The sequence below is a fragment of the Salvelinus namaycush genome, chromosome 27 (assembly GCF_016432855.1).
Source record: "Salvelinus namaycush isolate Seneca chromosome 27, SaNama_1.0, whole genome shotgun sequence".
In the NCBI taxonomy this organism is placed as follows: domain Eukaryota; kingdom Metazoa; phylum Chordata; class Actinopteri; order Salmoniformes; family Salmonidae; genus Salvelinus; species Salvelinus namaycush.
The window spans coordinates 22,741,580-22,762,961 of NC_052333.1; the positions used below are offsets into that span (position 1 = coordinate 22,741,580).

The 21,382-nt window shown below is 41.1% G+C and overlaps 1 protein-coding gene across 1 annotated transcript in view; it reads right to left on the reverse strand.

The window, feature by feature from the left end:
• LOC120022640 (KH domain-containing, RNA-binding, signal transduction-associated protein 3-like) overlaps window positions 1–20,417 on the reverse strand; it is a 160,342-nt gene extending 139,925 nt beyond the window's left edge. Inside the window, exon 1 of the mRNA XM_038966616.1 lies at window positions 20,045–20,417. Coding sequence (XP_038822544.1) covers window positions 20,045–20,135 — 91 coding nt within the window. The 5' untranslated portion in view covers window positions 20,136–20,417. The remainder of the gene's footprint in view (window positions 1–20,044) is intronic.
• Between the last annotated feature and the right edge of the window lie 965 nt (window positions 20,418–21,382).

Here is a 21,382-nt window from a genome sequence, read left to right on the forward strand (position 1 = left end):
ATGTAGTGGCTCAGTAGAAGTAAGGTGGTGTCTCAGAAGGAGTAATGTAGGGCTCAATAGGAGTAATGTAGTGGCTCAGTAGGAGTAATGTGGGGCTCAGTATGAGTAATGTAGTGGCTTAGTAGAAGTAATGTAGTTGTTCAGTAGGAGTAATGTAGGGCTCAATAGAGATGTGATGTAATGGCACAGTAGGAGTAATGTAGTTGCTCAGTATGAGTAATGTAGGGCTCAGTATGAGTAATGTAGGGCTCAGTAGGAGTAATGTAGTGGCACAGTAGGAGTAATGTAGGGCTCAGTAGGAGTAATGTAGGGCTCAGTAGGAGTAATGTAGTGTCTCAGTAGGAGTAATGTAATTGCTCAGTAGGAGTAATGTAGGGCTCAGTAGGAGTAATGTGGTGGCTCAGTAGAAGTAATGTAGTGTATCAGTAGTAGTAATGTAGTTGCTCAGTAGAAGTAATGTAGGGCTCAGTATGAGTAATGTAGGGCTCAGTATGAGTAATGTAGGGCTCAGTAGGAGTAATGTAGGGGTCAGTAGGAGTAATGTGGTGGCTCAGTAGAAGTAATGTAGTGTCTCAGTAGGAGTAATGTAGGGCTCAGTAGAGAGGTGATGTAATGGCACAGTAGGAGTAATGTAGTTGCTCAGTAGGAGTAATGTAGTGGCTCTGCTTTGAATGAGTCTGAACACACACAGTAACAAATAGTAATAAGCCGACTGAATGATGTAAGAAAAAACAGCTTTAGCTACAATTTTGACATTTTAAAAACCAAGACAATTGTGACATCTGGTTTGCTTAATATAAGAAATTTGAAATGATTTATAATTGTACTTATTTTATACTTAACTGTATTGTAGCAATTACATTTACTCTTCATATTTAACCCCCTAAGGTGATGTCCACTCCCGCGCGGAAATCAAACAGATACCTACAGATATATCTTTTTTTCAATGGATGCGTCTCAATCCACCACATCTGCCTATGTCGAACTTCTGCATCTGCAGTGAAAGGTGACAGGGCTAGAGCTGTGTTTGTCAGAACATGAGACATTCCGAAAATCAATCTTTTCACAAAATCGTCTGTAGCGTACGAACGGCCCTCTATGGCATGATGAGACTCACAAACACGTTGGTGGTCTCCGTTTTGCTCTACGACCTCCACAAGTGTCAGGAGACTCGTCTGTAGCGTACGAACGGCCCTCTATGGCATGATGAGACTCACGAACACGTTGGTGGTCTCCGTTTTGCTCTACGACCTCCACAAGTGTCAGGAGACTCGTCTGTAGCGTACGAACGGCCCTCTATGGCATGATGAGACTCACGAACACGTTGGTGGTCTCCGTTTTGCTCTACGACCTCCACAAGTGTCAGGAGACTCGTCTGTAGCGTACGAACGGCCCTCTATGGCATGATGAGACTCACGAACACGTTGGTGGTCTCCGTTTTGCTCTACGACCTCCACAAGTGTCAGGAGACTCGTCTGTAGCGTACGAACGGCCCTCTATGGCATGATGAGACTCACAAACACGTTGGTGGTCTCCGTTTTGCTCTACGACCTCCACAAGTGTCAGGAGACTCGTCTGAAGTTGGTACAGCTGATCTGCCAACTTCTGTCTGTAGCATCCGAACACTAATATTATAATATCTAGGACACCCACAGGCCTCACCAGAGTCATCGGAAGGTCCCCCGGTATCAGTTGAAAACATGAATAGAAATACATATGGAGACTGTTCAATGCCAAAAATATGGGGTTAAATACATGTAAAAATATATATATATTTCATGCTCTTTCTTATATCTCTCAGATGCTTCAGAACAAACTTCCTTTTTGATCTTTTGGGGGGAATATATGTTGCAGTGAATTGTTATTCAATGCTTTTGTATGGGCTAATAGCAGTAAGGCCAAACATTTTTCAAGGGGTCTTAAACTTCAAAGGGTCTTAAACATACTTCAATATACATACTTCAACATACTTCAAGTGGTCTTAAAATTCTAAATGAACTAACCTGACCCCCCCCCCCCCCCCCCGGCTTAGACAGTACTTAGCCACTGATGGGTTAAGTTGATTTAAAATCAAATACTTTAAGATTTCTACTCCCAGCCCCCGTCCCCCTAAAATTATTTATTATTATTAATATGAATATAGGTCAAAACACGCATCACGACAAGAGACAACACAACACTACATAAAGAGAGACCTTAGACATCATCATAGCAAGGTAGCAACACATGACAACACACCATGGTAGCAACACAACATGACAACAACATAGAAACAACACAACATGGTATGATTACTTTTACTCAAGTATGACAATTGAGTACTTTTTACACCACTGTCTACACTTTACTTGTCCTCCATGGTTGGGCTCAATTCCATTTAAATTCAGTCAATTCAGGCAAACTGAAATTCTAAATCCAATTCTCCTCATTGGAATTTCAGTTCTGGGGAAGTTGAGCCCAACCTGTTCTCCTCAGGAGCATCTGGCAGTACTTCTGCAGCCTAGAAGCCTAGTTTGCAGCCCAAATGGCATCCTATTCCAAATAGTACATTACTTTTAAAGTGTGCAATGCATGGGGAATAGGGCTACATTTGGGACGCAGCCCATGGAAACAGCTCTGATGTCTGAAGCTGAAAAGTGATCCACTCCTCCATGTCTGTCTCTCCCTGCCTCGCTCTCCTCGCTCTCCAGGCTCTCCTCGCTCTCCTGGCTCTGTGGCTCCTGCTTTCTAATCATGCTTCTCCAGGAACCAGGAACTGTCAATACAACAACAACCACGAAGCGGAGAAAGCAACCCAAATCACCCTCCCCTCCCTTGTTTACCGGTCTCCCTCCAAAACTGTCTTCACTGACCAACCTAACCGCGGACGGAAAGCAATTTAAACCATAACCCCCACACACCACCACCACCATACTGGAAGTATGAATGTGTCTGAACCACAGATGTAAAGCTTGATATGTATTCACTCAGCCCCCACGCTTCCTCCATGACAAATGATCTACAGGAGATCCTCTTTGTGGACTGCACATGAAGTATCATTACCATCATCCTCAACAAGCAGACATGATGGACAAATCACAGTTGAGAGGGAAAGGACTGGCTAGGGCTTCATAACGATAACCCTCGCTCTGCTGCTGTCCGTTATACAGAGCTGGGATCTGATATATGTGTGTGTGTGTGTGTGTGTGTGTGTGTGTGTGTGTGTGTGTGTGTGTGTGTGTGTGTGTGTGTGTGTGTGTGTGTGTGTGTGTGTGTGTGTGTGTGTGTGTGTGTGTGATTATTTTGCTGCTGTCAGGGGGCCAACAGCACAGCAACTGCCTCATTTAGTAATGATGGTCAAAATAACACAACATCTCTCATAATGGTGTTTTAAAACCAGACTACAACAACAGTGGAATGATGATCTGTAAGAGAGAGAGAGAGATGTTTGTTGTTTTGCTGTGTTGCTGCCTTTAACAAGCAGCGAAGGCAGATCCCAGGTCATATTTTTAACAAGGCTTTTGGCCAGCACAAATAGGTGGCATCGGTTTGAGTAGCAAATGGACCTACTGTCGTTCGGCAGTAAAAGAAGTACGGTTTCATTGTCGAGCAGACAAACAGAGGATAACTGTCCTTGTTATGGAGGGAAACAATTCATACTTGACTCCACAAGTTTCTATTCTGGAGCTATAATAGTAAATTAGCTTTCAATACTCAATCAAAGCAATATTAATTCTTAACTGACTTCCCTAGTTAAATAGAGGTTAAATAAAATAAAATAAATAATGATCAAATACAAATTGATAAAGAATACCATGCCTTCTGCTAGTTGTCTGTGGCTGTTTTATTTCAAAAGGATGAGAGGTGTGCTACTTATTTTTAAAGCAGTGTGAACGACCATGTGGTTGTCTGTGTCCTTTGGTTAGATGTGGATCTGCAGATATGAGGAACGAGTCCACGATGGGCCCTTGAAAATAAGTGGAAAGAAAAGAGACGTCCCCAAAATCTGAAAACAATTATGCTTAAAAAGTATCCCCTTAAAATAGAGACAGGAGACAAAGTGAAGCAAGCGGCCTAGAAGGACAACTAGAAGAGGTCCCTTGGCGATGGGGCTAGCCTAAATGAGCATCCATATCTTCCCCCCTCTCTCAACCTCCCCTCTCTCCTCTTCCCTTCCCCCCATATCCTCCTCTCAGTATATTACAGGATAGATTCTTATGCTCCAAAAAACAAAAAAATGCACTTAACTTTCCTTTTCTGATATCCTATTTCCACTACCTTCAGTCATGAAAGATTCAAAAATTCATACCCAACAACACCACCACCATCCAACTCCATGTTCAGATTTGGTCTTTTTTTCATGATGTGAGCAAAGCACTAAAAGCCTGAAGATGTTGAGTGTTATTTCTTGAGACAGATAGACGTGCAGATAGTTTAAGCCGAGAGCTTCAGATGAGAGATGATTCCTAGTGGCTCTTTTAACAGTAAGTTCATCATAGCAGACAGTACAATGAATGAGGAACGTTTTCCACACAGGAAACAGAGTAACTGTTATTTTAGATATTGTCTGGGGTATGTGTGTTGGGTTGTAACATCTGGTGTTTAGTACAAATGATTACACTGACTAGGTGCTGAGTGAGAACGGATAGAGCATCTTACTGGATTTCCTGTTCATACAGAAGAATCAGTTAGTTAATAGCCCAAGCCGACTAAGCATGACCCGACGGAAGTCTATTTCCTGTCCGGACTGGCCTTGATTTGGCGTAGACGTCTAGTTTGGTTCCGATTTGGTCTGGACCAGATCAAATACAAACCAATCATAGACATTTATATTTGACAAGTTTGGACAGCACAGTACAGTACAGTAGAGCACAGCAGAGTACAGTAAAGAAAAGAAAAGTAGAGTATAGTACAGTAGAGTACAGTACAGTACAGGACAATACATTAGAGCACAGTAGAGTAAAGTAAAGTATATCTCAGCACACTAGAGTATAGTACAGAAAATATACTGTATTGTACTCTACTCTAATGTACTCTAATATACTCTACTGAACTAAACTCTACTGTACTGCACTCTACTCTACTAAATTAACTCTAATGTGTCAACATCACCAACAAACTATCATGGTCCAAACACACCAAGAGAGTCGTGAAGAGGGCATGATAACACCTTTTCCCCCTCAGGAGACTGAAAAGATTTGGCATGGGTCCCCAGATCCTCAAAAAGTTCTACACCTACACCATTGAGAGCATCCTGACCAGTTGCATCACCGCCTGGTATGCAACTGCTAGAGGCACTAGAGAGGGTAGTGCGTACGGCTCAGTACATCACTGGGACCAAGCTTCCTGCCATCCAGGACCTATATACGAGGCCGTGTCAGAGGAATGCCTACCTGGAATGCCCAAAAAGCATTGCAGGTGAAGCTGGTTGAGAGAATGTCAAAAGTGTGCAAAGCTGTCCAAGGCAAAGGGTGGCTACTTTGAAGAATCTCAAATATAAAATATATTTGGATTTGTTTAACACTTTTTTGGTAACTACATGATTCCATGTGTGTAATTTCATAGTTTTGATGTCTTCACTATTATTCTACAATATAGTAAATAGTATAAATAAATAAAATGTAAATAATTAGTAGGTGTGTCCAAACTTTTGATTGGTACTGTAGAAATTACCTCGACTAACCTGTACCACCCGCACATTGACTTGGTACCAGCACCCCCTGTATATAGCCTCGTTAATGTTTTTTTATGTGTTATTTTTAATTAGATTTTTACATTTGATTTTGTAAATATTTTCTTAACTCTATCTCTTGAACTGCATTGTTGGTTAAGGGCTTGTAAGTAAGCATTTCACAGTATGTTCTAAACCTTTTTTATTTGCTGCAAAGGACAAATAAAATTTGATTTGATTTGATTTTGATTTGTACTGTACTCTGATTTGTACTGAATTAATCTCTACTGTACCGTACTGTACCGTACTGTACTCTACTGTACTGAATAAAAATACTGTCCTGTACTGTACTGTGCCGTACAGTACTCTACTGTGCTCTACTGTTGGACAACTTTGAACATCATCGCTGTCAGCTTTTGAAAAAGCTAGCATAAGTGCATGTACAGATAGTAGCAATAAAAAATATTGCAATCATCAGTTGACTCCTCTTTCTTATATTAAATAGATAAAACAATTATTATTGTGATATAAAATACACTTCATTGAGAATGTATGTGCAGCTGAAATTTGGCAATAGAATCAATTACCAAAAATGATGTATGTTCAACATCTGTACATAACATATTTTCACCTTTCAGTAAAAACCGCAAATGAACTGTATTTCAGTGTCTGGAATAGTCATATTTTCAATGTCCAGAAAATATGTCTATTCAACTTTCATTCAGAACCGCAATGAATCTGATTTCAACGTCCGGAAAATACAGATTTTAAACGCATGGAAAAGACTGTTCGTTCACCTTCATTCAGAACCTAAAATCAATCTAACTTCAATGTCTTTTCAACATGATTTTCCTTAATGGGAAGCCTCTGAATGCATTTCATCTCATCATACGTTTCATGCTTTCGGAGAACAGCGGCTGTACTCGAAAAAGAAAGTTCTTTCTAAAACTATCTTGGAGTTCTCTTGGAGCCTTTCATGAATTATCTCTTTCTGAGTCAGTTAATGCTTGTACTGCTTACATTACTAGTTTTAGGTTTGTTTTGCGAGCTTCTGATATTGCATGTTGGGGATTAGGCCCACCAAAGTAATAAAGGAGACTGTATACACAGTGTGAACACTTTGGCTTTATATGAAATACGGGCCTCTTCTCTGTGACCTTACAGAGCTGCAGCTGGTTGAAGCTCACCCTACAGAAGATATAGGTTTACATCCTCAGTATTAGATCTGCTTGGCTTGACCTGATACCACACATACTGAGAGGAAAAAACATGTTGAGTGGCACGTCATAGAGCAAAGCAGGCTGATGATTTTGCAAGGTTTTTATTTATTTACTAAGAGTCTAGATGGCTTAGCATGCTTCCCAAATGGCACCCTATTCCCTATGAAGTGCACTACTTTTGACCAGGGCTCATAGGGCTCTCGTCTAAAGTACTGTACTATAATAGGATGCCAATAGGGACACCTTCTGTCATGGAGCGACACTCACAGAACTGACATAGTGCCAGCAACACAAGGTGCACAAGAAGCGAGTGAGGCGCGGCAAGGTGCTCCTTATCTGACTGAAGCGGAGCGCAGCTGCCTGCCGGCCCAGGGCTCCAGCGAGGTGGAACGATAAACATAATTAAATTGAGTTGGATTACAACAAAATGGATGGGATCATCTGGGGAGGCGGGGAGGCTAACCCTGAACCAATCCTCTCAAAAGAAGGTGCCAACAGACACAGCACAGTGTAAATAAAGAGAGAGGGGATACAGTGCATTCGGAAAGTATTCAGACCCCTTCCCTTTTTCAACATTTTGTTATGTTACAGCCCTATTCTCAAATAGATTAAAGAAACAAAATCCTCATCAATCTACACACAATACCCCATAATGACAAAGCAAAAACAGGTTGACATTTTTGCAAATGTATTAAAAATAAAAAACAGAACTACCTTATTTACGGAAGCATTCAGACCCTTTGCTATGAGACTCAAAATTGCATCCTGTTTACATTGATCATCTTGAGATGTTTCTACAACTTGGAGTCCACCTGTGGTACATTCAGTTGATGGGACATGATTTGGAAAGGCACACACCTGTCTATATAAGGTCCCACAGTTGACAGTGCATGTCAGAGCAAAAACCAAGCCATGAGGTTGAAGGAATCGTCCGTAGAGCTACGAGACAGGATTGTGACGAGGCACAGATCTGGGGAAGGGTACCAAAACATTTCTGCAGCATTGAAGGTCCCCAGAAACACAGTGGCCTCTATCATTCCTAAATGGAAGAAGTTTGTAACCATAAAGACTCTTCCTAGAGCTGGCCACCCAGCCAAACTGAGAAATCGGGTGAGAAGGGCCTTGGTCAGGGAGGTGACCAAGAACAAGACGGTCACTCCGACAGAGCTACAGAGTTCCTCTGCGGAGATGGGAGAACTTTCCAGAAGGACAAATGCACCAATCCGGCCTTTACAGTAGGGTGGCCAGACGGAAGCCACTCCTCAGTAAAAGGCCCATGACAGCCCGCTTGGAGTTTGCCAAAAGGCCCTTAAAGGACACTCAGACCATAAGAAACAAGATTCTCTGGTCTGATGAAACCAAGATTGAACTCTTTGGCCTGAATGCCAGGCGTCATATCTGGAAGATAACTGGCACCATCCCTACGGTGAAGCATGGTGGTGGCAGCATTATGCTGTGGGGATGTTTTTCAGAGGTAGGGACTGGGAGACTAGTCAGGATCAAGGGAAAGATGAACGGAGCAAAGTACAGAGAGATCCTTGATGAAAACCTTCTCCAGAGCACTCAGGACCTCACACTAGGGTGATGGTTCACCTCCCAGCAGGAAAACGACCCTAAGCACACAGACACAGACACGACAACGCAGGAGTGGGTTCGAGACAAGTCTCTGAATGTCCTTGAGTGGCCCAGCCAGAGCCCGGACTTGAACCCGATCAAACATCTATGGAGAGACCTGAAAATAGCTGTGTAGCGACACTCCCCATCCAACCTGACAGAGCTTGAGGGGATCTACAGAGAAGAATGGGAGAAACTCCCCAAATACACGTGTGCCAAGCTTGTAACTTCATTCCCAAGAAGACTCAAGGCTGTAATTGCTGCCAAAGGTGATTCAACAAAGTACTGAGTAAAGAGTCTGAATACTTATGTAAATGTTATATTTCAGGTGTTTATTTTTAATACATTTGCAAAAAAATCTAAAAACTGTTTACATTATGGGGTCTTGTGTGTGATGAGGGATTATAAAAAATAAAAAAATGGAATAAGGCTGCAAAGTAACAAAATGTGTAAAAAGTCAAGGGGTCTGACTATTTTCCGAATGCACTGTATATAAAGAGTGGGGGAAGAGATGAGAGGGAAGGAGGGGAGAAGAAGAAAGCTGTCAGAGAAAGAGAGAGATCAAGGTAAGGGCACTGAAAAGGCCCCTTTTCAAAACGAGGACACAACTAATCCACAACTACTCCAGAGTGAAGCAGACTATGGGTGAGATCAATGGCAGTTCATAGAATCTGACAGGATTCTAATCCCTGCTAGAAAGCAGGTAGATGTACAGAGAAGAGACAGAGAGGAGTGGCGATGTTTGGATGTACAGAACTATCATTCGACAACTTGATACTCCCGGGCTACACAGTCAGTCAGAGAGCAAAAACATACAACAGCATTTTCTTTGGGTCTCGTTCTCATTCTGGTATCTATTGAACCTGTCAAGCTAGCATGGTTGGGGACAAATTAAACACTGTCCGATGTGTGAAGACAGTTGTCTGTTCTTTACATGAGTGATAAAAGAGCTGAATTTGATATGTGATGCTGGTGACAAATATGAATAAGTATTTAATTTACAGCATTCCCATCTTTTGAACGAGTGGTCAATTTACACTTGTCATTCTCCCCACAGCTATACAACCACGCCGTTTCACCCAGAGGGACTCGGCATGCACAAGACGTGTCTGCCTATTCAGCTATTCATCTGAACACATAAACTAACCTCACCATGAAAGGTTTTTTAGACACAGAAAATGGTTCTAGGAGATTCAGAGGGTATGGAATGAAAGCAGTGTTTCTACACCTTAACCTGCCTTTCTCTATCATATTTCTTTTTATTATTATTTGTCACTTTCACATCTAGCTATTTTTCCATTACCACTTTTCCTTTTCTTTTTTCTACTTCAATTCCAATTTCATTCCACTCCTCTCTTTCCTCCTCCACCCTAATGCCATTTTGGTCCAATCCTTCACAAAGAACATTCCCCCAGGGGATGTGAACCCTTAACTCTTTCAGTTGCCCCAAGCTACAGTAAACAAATGCCCACATACCAGAGCTCTCTCTCTCTCTGTCTCTCTCTGTCTCTCTCTAGCTCCGAGTCTAATCCAGTGTAATCCCACAGTGATGTCTTGGGCAGACAGCAGTGCATTATCATCCAATAAGAATATGATTAATGGATTTATAATTGTGGCGGGCGAGCCTGGGGGAGAACACAGTTTGCCCTGGATTAACATAAGAGTTAAAGTAACGTACTGGTGGTGAGAAGAGCTGGGGCCAAAAGGCTTGGGGGAGGAGAGGAGCTGGGGCCAGGAGGCCGTGTACAGCTCTGAGTCTGACCTGCAGTTGGATGTCTGTGCTGGTAGCTGGTGCTGCTGGTTGAGTTGAAGACCTCACCACTCTCTGACCACACGCTGGGCTTAAGACTAGAACCATACATTTTTTACATCTGCAAAAAAGTACCTACGTCCTGCACCTTCCCTGACTTTTCATAAAACGTTGTATTTTACTCATTTGTCAGAATTTAAAAATCTCAAACAGAAAAGTATTTTGAGCCTTTTTTTCCCTCTCCTATTCCCAACTTTACCCGCCAAGACAGGTGCTAATGCGTCTCTCTCTCCTCACTGAATGAATGACAAAAGGATTCTATTACTAATCAAATGTATTATAAAGGGAAACGGAAACATGCTAGGTGTTGCAGTAGGCCTTTAGAATAATGCAAAACATATCCTTGACTCTATCCAATGAAGCAAACGATGCCAGCCCACTGAATGAATGACAAATGGATGGAATGGGCGATATTTGTGCAAGTTACTTCTCAATCAAATTTAAATGAGGTCTAACTGAATGATGAGGGTGAAGAGGTTGATTAAATTTAGAACAACACAAGTGTAATGATGAGTTTGTGTTATGCCTGCTTATCTGCATTGGCGCTCTAATCGAATGTATTGTAAGGGAAACTAAAACATGCTATTTGTTGCAGTAGGCCTTTAGAATAATGCAAAACATATCCTTGACTCTATCCAAGTTAATGAGCAGGAAACAAACGATGCCAGTCAGCCTGTGCAGCCGGCTCATCGAAACTACACCTAAACTATACCGAAACGAATTTCACACATAATAAGATGTGTAGCCTATAGCCAATATTACATTGATAATATCTGATGACTAACAGTATTAGACCTGTACATGGTACATGAAGAGATGTGCGCATTTTGTAATTTACAGGTGCAGGGAAAGGACCATCTTCAGAGTCACGTGTAGTTAAAATATTGTGGTTTCTATATAGTATCAGAAAGAGCATATTCTGCAGTTTCTATGATACTGACGTTTGTCAAATAACTCACAAATCAAGAGGTGCAGCTCTACTTCCAAATGTCTTTATTAATTACTATTACTAATCGATTATGTAAATAAAGGTGATCAAATGGATTACACTGTAATGTTTTTATTGTAAAGGGAATGAAAATAAGCTATAGGCCTATGTTTTTTCTAGGACTTTGTATAATTATACTAAACATATCCTTTACTCTATCTAAACTACTTTTGTTGTTATTCATTTTTATTGAAATATTTCCAATAATATTTCTTCATGCAATTAATCCTTTATATTTGTTTATGCACTATTTATCAAGAAATGGTGCTTATGTTTACTGCACCTTGCAGGTTGATGTGCATTTGATGCATAGGGGTGGAAGGGTAGACTAGTGGTTAGATTGTTAGACTAGTACCCGAAAGGTTGCAAGTTCAAATCCCCGAGCTGACGAGGTACAAATCTGTTGTTCTGCCCTTGAACAGGCAGTTAACGCACTATTCCTAGGCTATCATTGAAAATAAGACTTTGTTCTTAACTGACTTGCCTAGTTAAATAAAAAAATATGCTAAAGGCAATGTTCTCTAGCAGGTATTTTTATAGGCTGAAAGGCCAAATTATCTCAGTACAGCTCTGGGGTTCTCTCTAAATAAGCACCGGTACATTATTTAAGACAGCAATGAGAGGCTATAGAGCACTTGTGGATAGCAGCTAGGGGGAAGGGACCAATCAGGAACATGGAAAAGTGTTTTTTTTTTTAAAGCACAATTGATCGTATTTTAAACTATCATGCTTTGTATTGTCCATGGGGTTTTGTCCAAGGGTGTCCTGGTAGGCCGGCTATCATGACCCATATCAGCGTGCTACGCCTGGGCCTGATTTGCTATCAGGAAGATATTAGGTTCCTCTTTATTAAAATGAGTTTTGTTTTGACTGTTTATATTGACTCTGAAGCCAGCTAATTAATTGATTGAATTAAGTTAATCTTAGTTAATCTTCCATTGAACGCAGTGATGAGATGCAGAGAGGTGCTTCCTCTGTGTCACTGCTGACAATGAAAAACGTAAAGCATTAAACACTTCCTACTAATTTTTGCTAAAGAATTAAATGCAAAGCACCTTTTCCAAGCCACTGGGTTTTAATGAAAGGCATGCAATGAAATTGCACATCATAACGGAAATAACCCGGATGATGTGGATGTTGAGAAATAAATAAGTTGAGCCACCCTTGCCTCTAGGAAACAATACACAAAAGTAATAATTTGACCAAATATTTAGGGAAGGTCCCCATTTCATGGAGTCTGTGAAGGAAGAAACTAAATGGAAAAAGTGGTAAGCAAGTTAGGTCCAAAAAACTGATTTTCAATCAAGTCAAATTAATGTATTGTGTTCGAGGTTTCATGAATTTTATACTGCATCTAAACAAAGTAAATATTTTTTAAGATTGTTCTATACATCAGTTGGGGTTTATATAAACTACAATATGAGATGTTAAACCTAGCATGAAAGTGAATCATTGTAGCTGTGTGGGCTAATATAGTCAAAATGTTTGGCATGGGGTAAGTTGAGAAAATGTCATTATTTTCTTCCCAGACATGATGCAAGGCATTATCACTGGGATATGAGGTGACAATACGGCCTGGCATACATTAAAAGTATTTTCAGAAGTACAAAGTGTTTTTTAGGGGTTAAGCCTGTGCTAAAAGATGCTTAAAATGATTCACTTCTTATGGCTGGGGGCAGTATTGAGTAGCTTGGATGAATAAGGTGCCCAGAGGTGCCCAGAGTAAACTCCCTGCTACTCAGTCCCAGAAGCTAAGATATGCATATCATCAGTATATTTGGATAGAAAACACTCGGAAGTTTCTAAAACTGGTTGAATGATGTCTGTGAGTATAACAGAACTCATATGGCAGGCAAAAACCTGAGAAAAAATCCAACCAGGAAGTGGGAAATCTGAGGTTTGTAGGTTTTCAACTCTTGGCCTATCAAATACACAGTGGGATATTGGTCATATTGCATTTCCTAAGGTTTCCAATAGATGTCAACAGTCTTCAGAACCTTGTTTGATGCTTCTACTGTGAAGTGGGGGCTCATAAGGGCTGTTTGAGCCAGGTGTCTGGCAGAGTGCCATGAGCTCGTGACGCACGTTCACGTGAGAGCGAGCTCTGTTCCATTGCATTTCTACAGACAAATGAATTCTCCGGTTGGAACATTATTGATGATTTATGTTAAAAACATCCTAAAGATTGATTCTATACATCGTTTGACATGTTTCTACGGAATGTAACGGAACTTTTTGACTTTTTGTCTGCTCTTAGTGAACGCGCGTCATGAATTTTGATTTGTGAACTGAACGCGCTAACAAAAGGAGGTATTTGGACATAAATGATTAACTTTATCGAACAAATCAAACATTTATTGTGGAACTGGGATTCCTGGGAGAGCATTCTGATGAAGAGCATCAAAGGTAAGTGAATATTTATAATGCTATTTCTGGCTTCTGTTGACTACACAACATGGCGGATATCTTTATGGTTGTTTTGGGCTCTGAGCGCCGTACTCAGATTATTGCATGGTTTGCTTTTTTGGTAAAGTTTTTTTGAAATCTGACAGCGGTTGCATTAAGGAGAAGTTTATCTAAAGTTCCATGTATAATACTTGTATTTTCATCAACATTTATGATGAGTATTTATGTAAATTGATGTGGCTCTGCAAAATCACCGGATGTTTTTGGAACTACTGAACATAACGCGCCAATGTATACTGAGATTATTTGATATAAATATGAACTTTATCGAACAAAACATACATGTATTGTGTAACATGAAGTCCTATGAGTGTCATCTGATGAAGATTATCAAAGGTTAGTGATTAATTTATCTCTATTTCTGCTTTTTGTGACTCCTATCTTTGGCTGGAAAAATGGCTGTGTTTTTCTGTTAATAGGCACTCACCTAACATAATCGTTTGTGGTGCTTTCGCTGTAAAGCCTATTTGAAATCGGACACTGTGGTGGGATTAACAAGAAGTGTATCTTTAAAATGGTGTAAAATACTTGTATGTTTGAGAAATTTTAATTATGAGATTTCTGTTGTTTTGAATTTGGCGCCCTGCACTTTCACTGGCTGTTGTCATATCAATCCCGTTAACGGGATCTCAGCCATAAGAAGTTTTAAAAGACTAAAAGCAATTGATTGTGTTGAAATGTGTTTGGGAAATAAAGACAGAAATTGTTTTAAAAAGGTAGTGGTAATATTTAATTCAGAACATAAATATGTAGGTGGCTTAACTTCTATTTTATTTTATTTAACTAGGCAAGTCAGTTAAGAACAAATTCATATTTACAACGATGGCCTACCCTGGCCAAACCCTAACCCGAACGACACTGGGCCAATTGTGCGCCGCCCTATGGGACTCCCAATCACCGCCGGTTTTGATACAGCCTGTAACTTAACCTGTCCCGTGGCTCAACTTACCCCAGTAAATTGGCACAGTAAATTGTGCCAAGAGAACACTTTTTTAGGACAAGCTAGGTTTTCAATACTGTAATGTTTACATGAATTCTGAATATTTCCAGGGATACACAACACCCTGAAATAAATGTACATAATGTATCTTTGATAGAAATAATATTAGATTTCCCTTTACAGAGTGATGCTGAATGTACAAAATGGCTCAACTTACCCCACATAATTATATGAATACAATTGAGAAAGAAAGAGTGAATTGATTTTTCTGACTACAACTTTTGACTACAGCAATCATGTTTCCCACCAAGTAAGCCAGAATATTGCTTTAATTTGCTTCTCATCTCATCTCAGTGACATAACTGATTCCTCTACAGTGATAACTGGGTTGTTTATCCTTATGATGGAATATTACATTATATAATATAAAATGGTATCTAGACAATTGTCACGTTGGCATGAAGGATTGGGAGACAGACTCAGGAATGCGTAATATGGGTTTTTTACTTCACCCAAATTACGGCATGCCGTGTACAGGCACGGGGACGAAGACCAAACAAACACGTAACAAAAACACAAGGTTGAAACCCAAACAAAAGAGAGTGGAGTACCTCGAATAAACACACACGCATATAATGATTAACACACGGGACGAGACCCGTAATCATCTGCGCAATCCACAAGGGCACAAAATCCCAAAACACACAGCACAGGTACTCACACGACCAACGGACATAGTAACAATAATCGACAGGACAATGGAAACCAAGGGCATACTTATACAAATACTAATCACTGGGAATAGGGGCCAGGTGTGCGTAATGAAATCTCCAGAGGGATCTGTGACAACATTCATTCGTTGCTTCTGCATTTTATCCACAAACTAGCGAACCTGGATTTGTCAGAACACATCCTAAATGGCACCCTATTCTTTATATAGTGCACTACTTTCTACTAGGGCCCGTAGGACTTTGGACAAAATTAGTGCACTATGTAGGGAATACAGTGTCATTAGGGACGTAGGGAATAAGGTGCCGTTAGGGACGCACTGTTGAATTACTGCATCACCACCTCATTACCAGTGACATAACGGGTGTTCCATGCGTCACACATTAACAATGAGATCAATGCCGCCGTGTAAACGAATAAGTCCTATAAATGACATGCCATTAGGTTTTATCACCTAGCGTGGCTGTCTCAGTCTGTGTTAGGCCTACATCTCACCCTCCTGTAGAGTCTTCTGGGACAGCACTCAGCAACACCTCAGTCCTCTGAGCCACAGCACACACACACACACACAGCACCACTCAACACCTTACACACTGCAACCCTGCACTACAAGGCTGAATTTAAAGTGGTTGCTGGGTCTCTATCACTCTCTCTTTCTCTCTCTCTCACTCCCTCTCTCTAGCTCTCTCACTTCACCTGTGAGTTCAAAAGCATAACAGTATATCTGTAGGTCAGATCCCAGAGTAAGTGGACCCCCTTCTGTTCTGTATCTGTCTCCCTGTGTAGCCGACTAGCTCAGCGTGCTGGCCTGCCACCGATGTTTATCACTATCAACCACCGTTTCCCAAGCAACACAACAGTATCCCAGGCTTTGATGCTCTGCCAAGGCCTATTTCTGCTCACTGCTGGGTGTGCGTTCCTATGATGCGTCCAAAATAGCACCATTGGTCAAAAGGAGTGCACTACTGTATATAGGGAATAGGGTGGGTGCTTTTTTGGATGCCGCACTAGTCTACAGTGCACACAGACACAGTACAATCTAAGACCATCTAATGCTACGCTGAATAGCTTCTCTTTCTGCTGATGCTAGAGGGATATATTCCTAGAAGAAAAGGTGCTATATAGAACCAAAAAGGGTTCTAATGGCTGTCCCCATAGGAGAACACTTTGAAGAACCCCTTTGTTTCCAGGTAGAACCCTTTTGGTTCTAGGTAGAACCCTTTTTGGTTCCATTTAGAACTCTTCCACAGAGGGTTCTACATGGAACCCAAAAGAGTTCTACCTGGAACCAAAAAGGGTTTTACATGGAACCAAAAAGGGTTCTACATGGAACCAAAAATGGTTCCCCTATGTAGACAGCCGCAGGACCCTTTTGGAACCCTGTATACTGTATGTATGAACCAACTGCTACAGGAGATCTTCTGAAAGAAGTTCTGTAATGGACTCCACCACACACCTGCTCATATCTTTGTTCAGAAGTGCTAGGATCATTTTACTCTGGGTTCCTTCCATTGTGGCCTAATCTGTTCTACCAAGCGGAGCTCTTTAACGTAATACAAACACTGTGCTGGGTTCCTACAGCGGAACAGACAATTATAAGATAAGGTATCATATAGAACTAGTGGAAGAGCTGTTCTGCTCATGTGCAGAACCAGGGTTGGCTCCACAGAGATGGGCAGAAGGTCCTGGAATACTTGGAGTGAGCAGCATGTTTTACATGTAATAAAACGGGTAGGCGGGTAGGCCTATATATCTGCGTTGAAGTGGATATTGCAGGTATTTTCTTTTTTTTTAAAACCTTAAAATATTGGATGCTGTTTCTATAGTTTAAAACAAGAAAGCCCTCTAAGCTAAACACAATCTTTTCAACAATCTTGCATTCTATGTGAGGTTATCACAGCCGAAAGCAGTCCTTTTGAATTCCTTTAAATTATTTTCTTCTTGTAGTTAAATTAACACTTCAATGTATCTAATTAGATACCAGACAAGATATTTACATCAATTCATGTCAGCAGTGAAGTCAATACTAAACAGGCCTAGCTGGAGCTGTGGCTGTATAAGTATTTTATGAATTGTTTTCCAGCAGAGGTGCTTATCTATTAGATCTAATTTTTATTAAAACATATGTAACATACACCGGATAGGTGCAGTGAAAGGTGTTGTTTTACAGTGTCAATCAGAGTAGTACGGCAACCCTACAGCAAAGTAGGGTTAAGTGCCTTGCTCAAAGACACATCATCAGATTTTTCACCTTGACGGCTCGGATATTCTAACCTGGCCCAACTCTCTAACCACTAGGCTACACGCCGCCCTAAAGTATACCTACAGTATGGTACAGGTATCTAAACTCCCGTCTTCAAGTACAGCCATCCCCCCCACCATCTTCCCTAGCAAGTGTATCTCTCCAGACATTGAGTTATCTAGTATGCAGCCACTCACTGTCTGTCTCTGTGTGTGCTTACTCTCAGTAGATCTGCTCATGTCCCCTGCCAATTGCATAATCAAGTCGGGAGCTGGTGGGGAAGATGCCAGAAGAAGTGTTATATTAGAGAAGTGCTTAAAGTAGCGCTCTGTTCAATTGCATCATGTGCCATCTGTTTCGTAAGAGGGAGATAACAGTATTTACATTTTGGAGTTTGTGGCAAACTGTTACTGACTGTTACTGACTGTTAAGGACAATTACGGGCTCCTACTGACCAACTCATGGCAGCTCTGAGCCTTGTTTGGTTGATGAAATGCGACACCTTATTCCCTATATAGTGCACTACTTTTGACCAATATATTGCACTATAATAGTTCAAAACAAATGTACTGGAGGGGATAGGGTGGCATTTGGGACACGGCCCTAGAACATCACAAGTTTAAGTCAATCTTAAATGAATCTGTTAAAATGATAGGATCCAAGAGTTGATATATTACAGTGGAAATGCTTGTGAAATATAAAAAATCATACTCCTCCAACTCCATTGAAAGCGTTGGCTCGTTCATTTCTACGACTTATGTGAACCCTCAGCGACACTCTGTCGAAGAAACAGGTGCTACGTTAAACCACATGTATATTTCTTTCAAATCACATTTACCTCTCATGGCGAGCTAGGAAATCTGTGCTGGAGAAAAAGGCCTAACAAATTTTACGAATTGAAACCAGCTGATAAGGAGAAAGTGCTGAGTAAAATACGCTCTTATCTCCGTGATTCAGCTCTATGTGAGAGAGCTGACAGAAACACATTCATAACGGCCCTTCTGTCCCGGTATTTTAACCGAACTCAATGCTTTCAGCTATTATTTCCAGTATTGCCTAACTCAATACTTTTAGCTATAGGCTATTTCACTTTCTTAAAACTGAACAATCTATCCATAACGGGTACAACATGCGACTGGGTACAGAGTGGGCTCCGCAATGCCACACAACTGTGTTAGCCCACTGAGCTAAAGCCTAGGCATTAGCTCAGGGAGTCAACGCAAGTCACCAGGTCTCAGGCACGGTTACTTTTCATGGAGCATGGTATACAGCTGAATACTACTCTATAGGAATATTATATCCAGTAGTCTATGTGTTTGTCTCTTGTGTGTCAGGTACAGGTACAGTTCAACAACTGTGGATGTACATTTTACATCAGTAGTTGCTTACATGTAATGAAGTCAACACAGTCGTTACAATTAGGTGGCCAGGAGCCTAGTATACAAACCATACGTTTTCTTTCAAAGCTTAGCGAGGTATAGCCATTTTGCAAATATGATTTTATTTCCTGAAATCCAGGCAGACAGCACTAGAGACTAAGCTCATTTACGAGTGCTATTTCAAGGATGTATTAGGATGCTATTCCAGTGCTCTTCCCGCCAGAATGGATCCAAGGGAGTGCATCTGGAAGTATTTGCAAAATTCTGACAGCTTCAAAGCAAACGGTATGCTCGGCGCGCAGACGTCTCAGCAATGGATTAATTAAACAGTCTTCAATTCAAATCGCTGTGGAACACGCGCTTCCATCTGCTCAATTGCATTAGAATCAAGTCAAGTTCTTCAAAGGGGAAAACAAATCCAACGTATAATGAGAATGTGTTGATTCCACTGTTAACATCATCATTTACACATGTCTCAGTGCTGGATGACTGAGCTACTTGGAGACGCTCCTACATCGTTATCAGTTCATCATAGTAGTTGTATGCAAACATAGAGACATGTAGTGTTACCAAATACTGTAGGCCTACATTGTATAAAAAAGAGTGGTGTTTTACAATTATGATTGAACGTGTATTTATGTACAGGCTAACAGAAAGGCATGGCATTGTATAGCGTAGTCGCTGTCTGTATCATTCAACTTATCGGATGTATTGCAGACAGTTATTCATATGTTCAACTAATCAACAAGCCCTTAGTAGAATCAAATGCGCTGGTTCTGGAATACATGAAATAGCCCGTGTGCGGAGCTGGTCTGTATCATGGTCCATTTGGGACAGCACCTAATGAAAACGTTAAACATGTCTTTAAAGTGTAATAGTATGTCAAAGTGGCACCAACATAACCCAACCAACATAGGAACCAACATAACTCAAACAGTATTGGTTAGTGCTCCAAGCTATACTGTAGAAACGTCCCATAATAAATTGGGATGTTTTCTGTTCTTACCTTGATCTAGTAATCGTAGAGAGTGATGAAACGTGGGGTCCAGTTTGTCCTTCTCCGCCATCAGCTCCGGTAAGTACTTTTCCGTATCCATCTCGTCCCGTGCCTTTGGTCCACGCCGTCCACAAAATGATTCAGAAGCGATACAATTCAAAAACCTCGCCTTATTCCCAACACCTGCCCTCACCGAAACTATCAGCGGTAAATTCTTTTAAAAAATAAAAGGAATGCGGCAATGTCATTTGCAGTCACTATAACAACATCGCAGAAGTACTTCAAAGCTGTAACATCGACCAAAAACTGTCTGTGCGCGGGTGTCTCTGGTAGGAATTCCGTTATCCCATCGGTGTACTAGCCTATATGTTCACCGTCACCGTGCAGACCCCTCACATGCAACACCGCCGAACTAGAGGCTCTCTGCGTTCTGTAAACAAGATCTTTGAAGCTCCCCCGGAACGTCTCCAGTAGCAACGAGGGCTCATTCCAGCTCCTCTACTATTGGTTGCCGATCAGTGTTCAACCCAATGGAATGTAGTCGTTAAGGGGCGGGCGCTCGAGAGAGAGCGAGCGGAACAGTTGGAACTGTCCTTGGTGCTGATTCCGCGGCGCAAGGCTATGGGTTGTTAGATGTGACACGAGCCAGCAACGAGCTGAATTACATGAACATTAACAACAGTCTTTCTCATCAGATTGTTCAATTGTACAATACAAATGTGCCAAAACCCAATAGCAAATCAAAATGCACATACAGTGCATTCGGAAGGTATACAGACCCCTTGACTTTTTCCACATTTTGTTATGTTACAGCCTTATTCTAAAATTGATGAGATAAAAACAAATCCTCATCAATCTACACACAATACCCCATAATGACAAAGCGAAAACAATTTGTTAGAAATTTGTTCAAATTTTTTAATAAATAAAAAATAAATGTTTATTAAAAAAATACCATATTTATATAAGTATTCTGACCCTTTGCTCTGAGACTCGAAATTGAGGTCAGGTGCATCCTGTTTCCACTGATAATACTTGAGCTGTTTCTACAACTTGATTGGAGTCCACCTGTGATAAATTCAATGGATTGGATACGATTTGGAAAGGGACACACCTGTCTATATAAGGTCCCACAGTTGACAGTGCACGTCAGAGCAAAACCCAAGCCTTGAGGTCGAAGTAATTGTCCTTAGAACTCCGAGACAGGATTGTGTAGAGGCACAGATCTGGGGAAGGGCACCAAAACATTTCTGCAGCATTGAAGGTCCCCAAGAACACAGTGGCCTTCATCGTTCTTAAATGGAAGAAGTTTGGAAACACCAAGACTCTTCCTAGAGCTGGCCACCC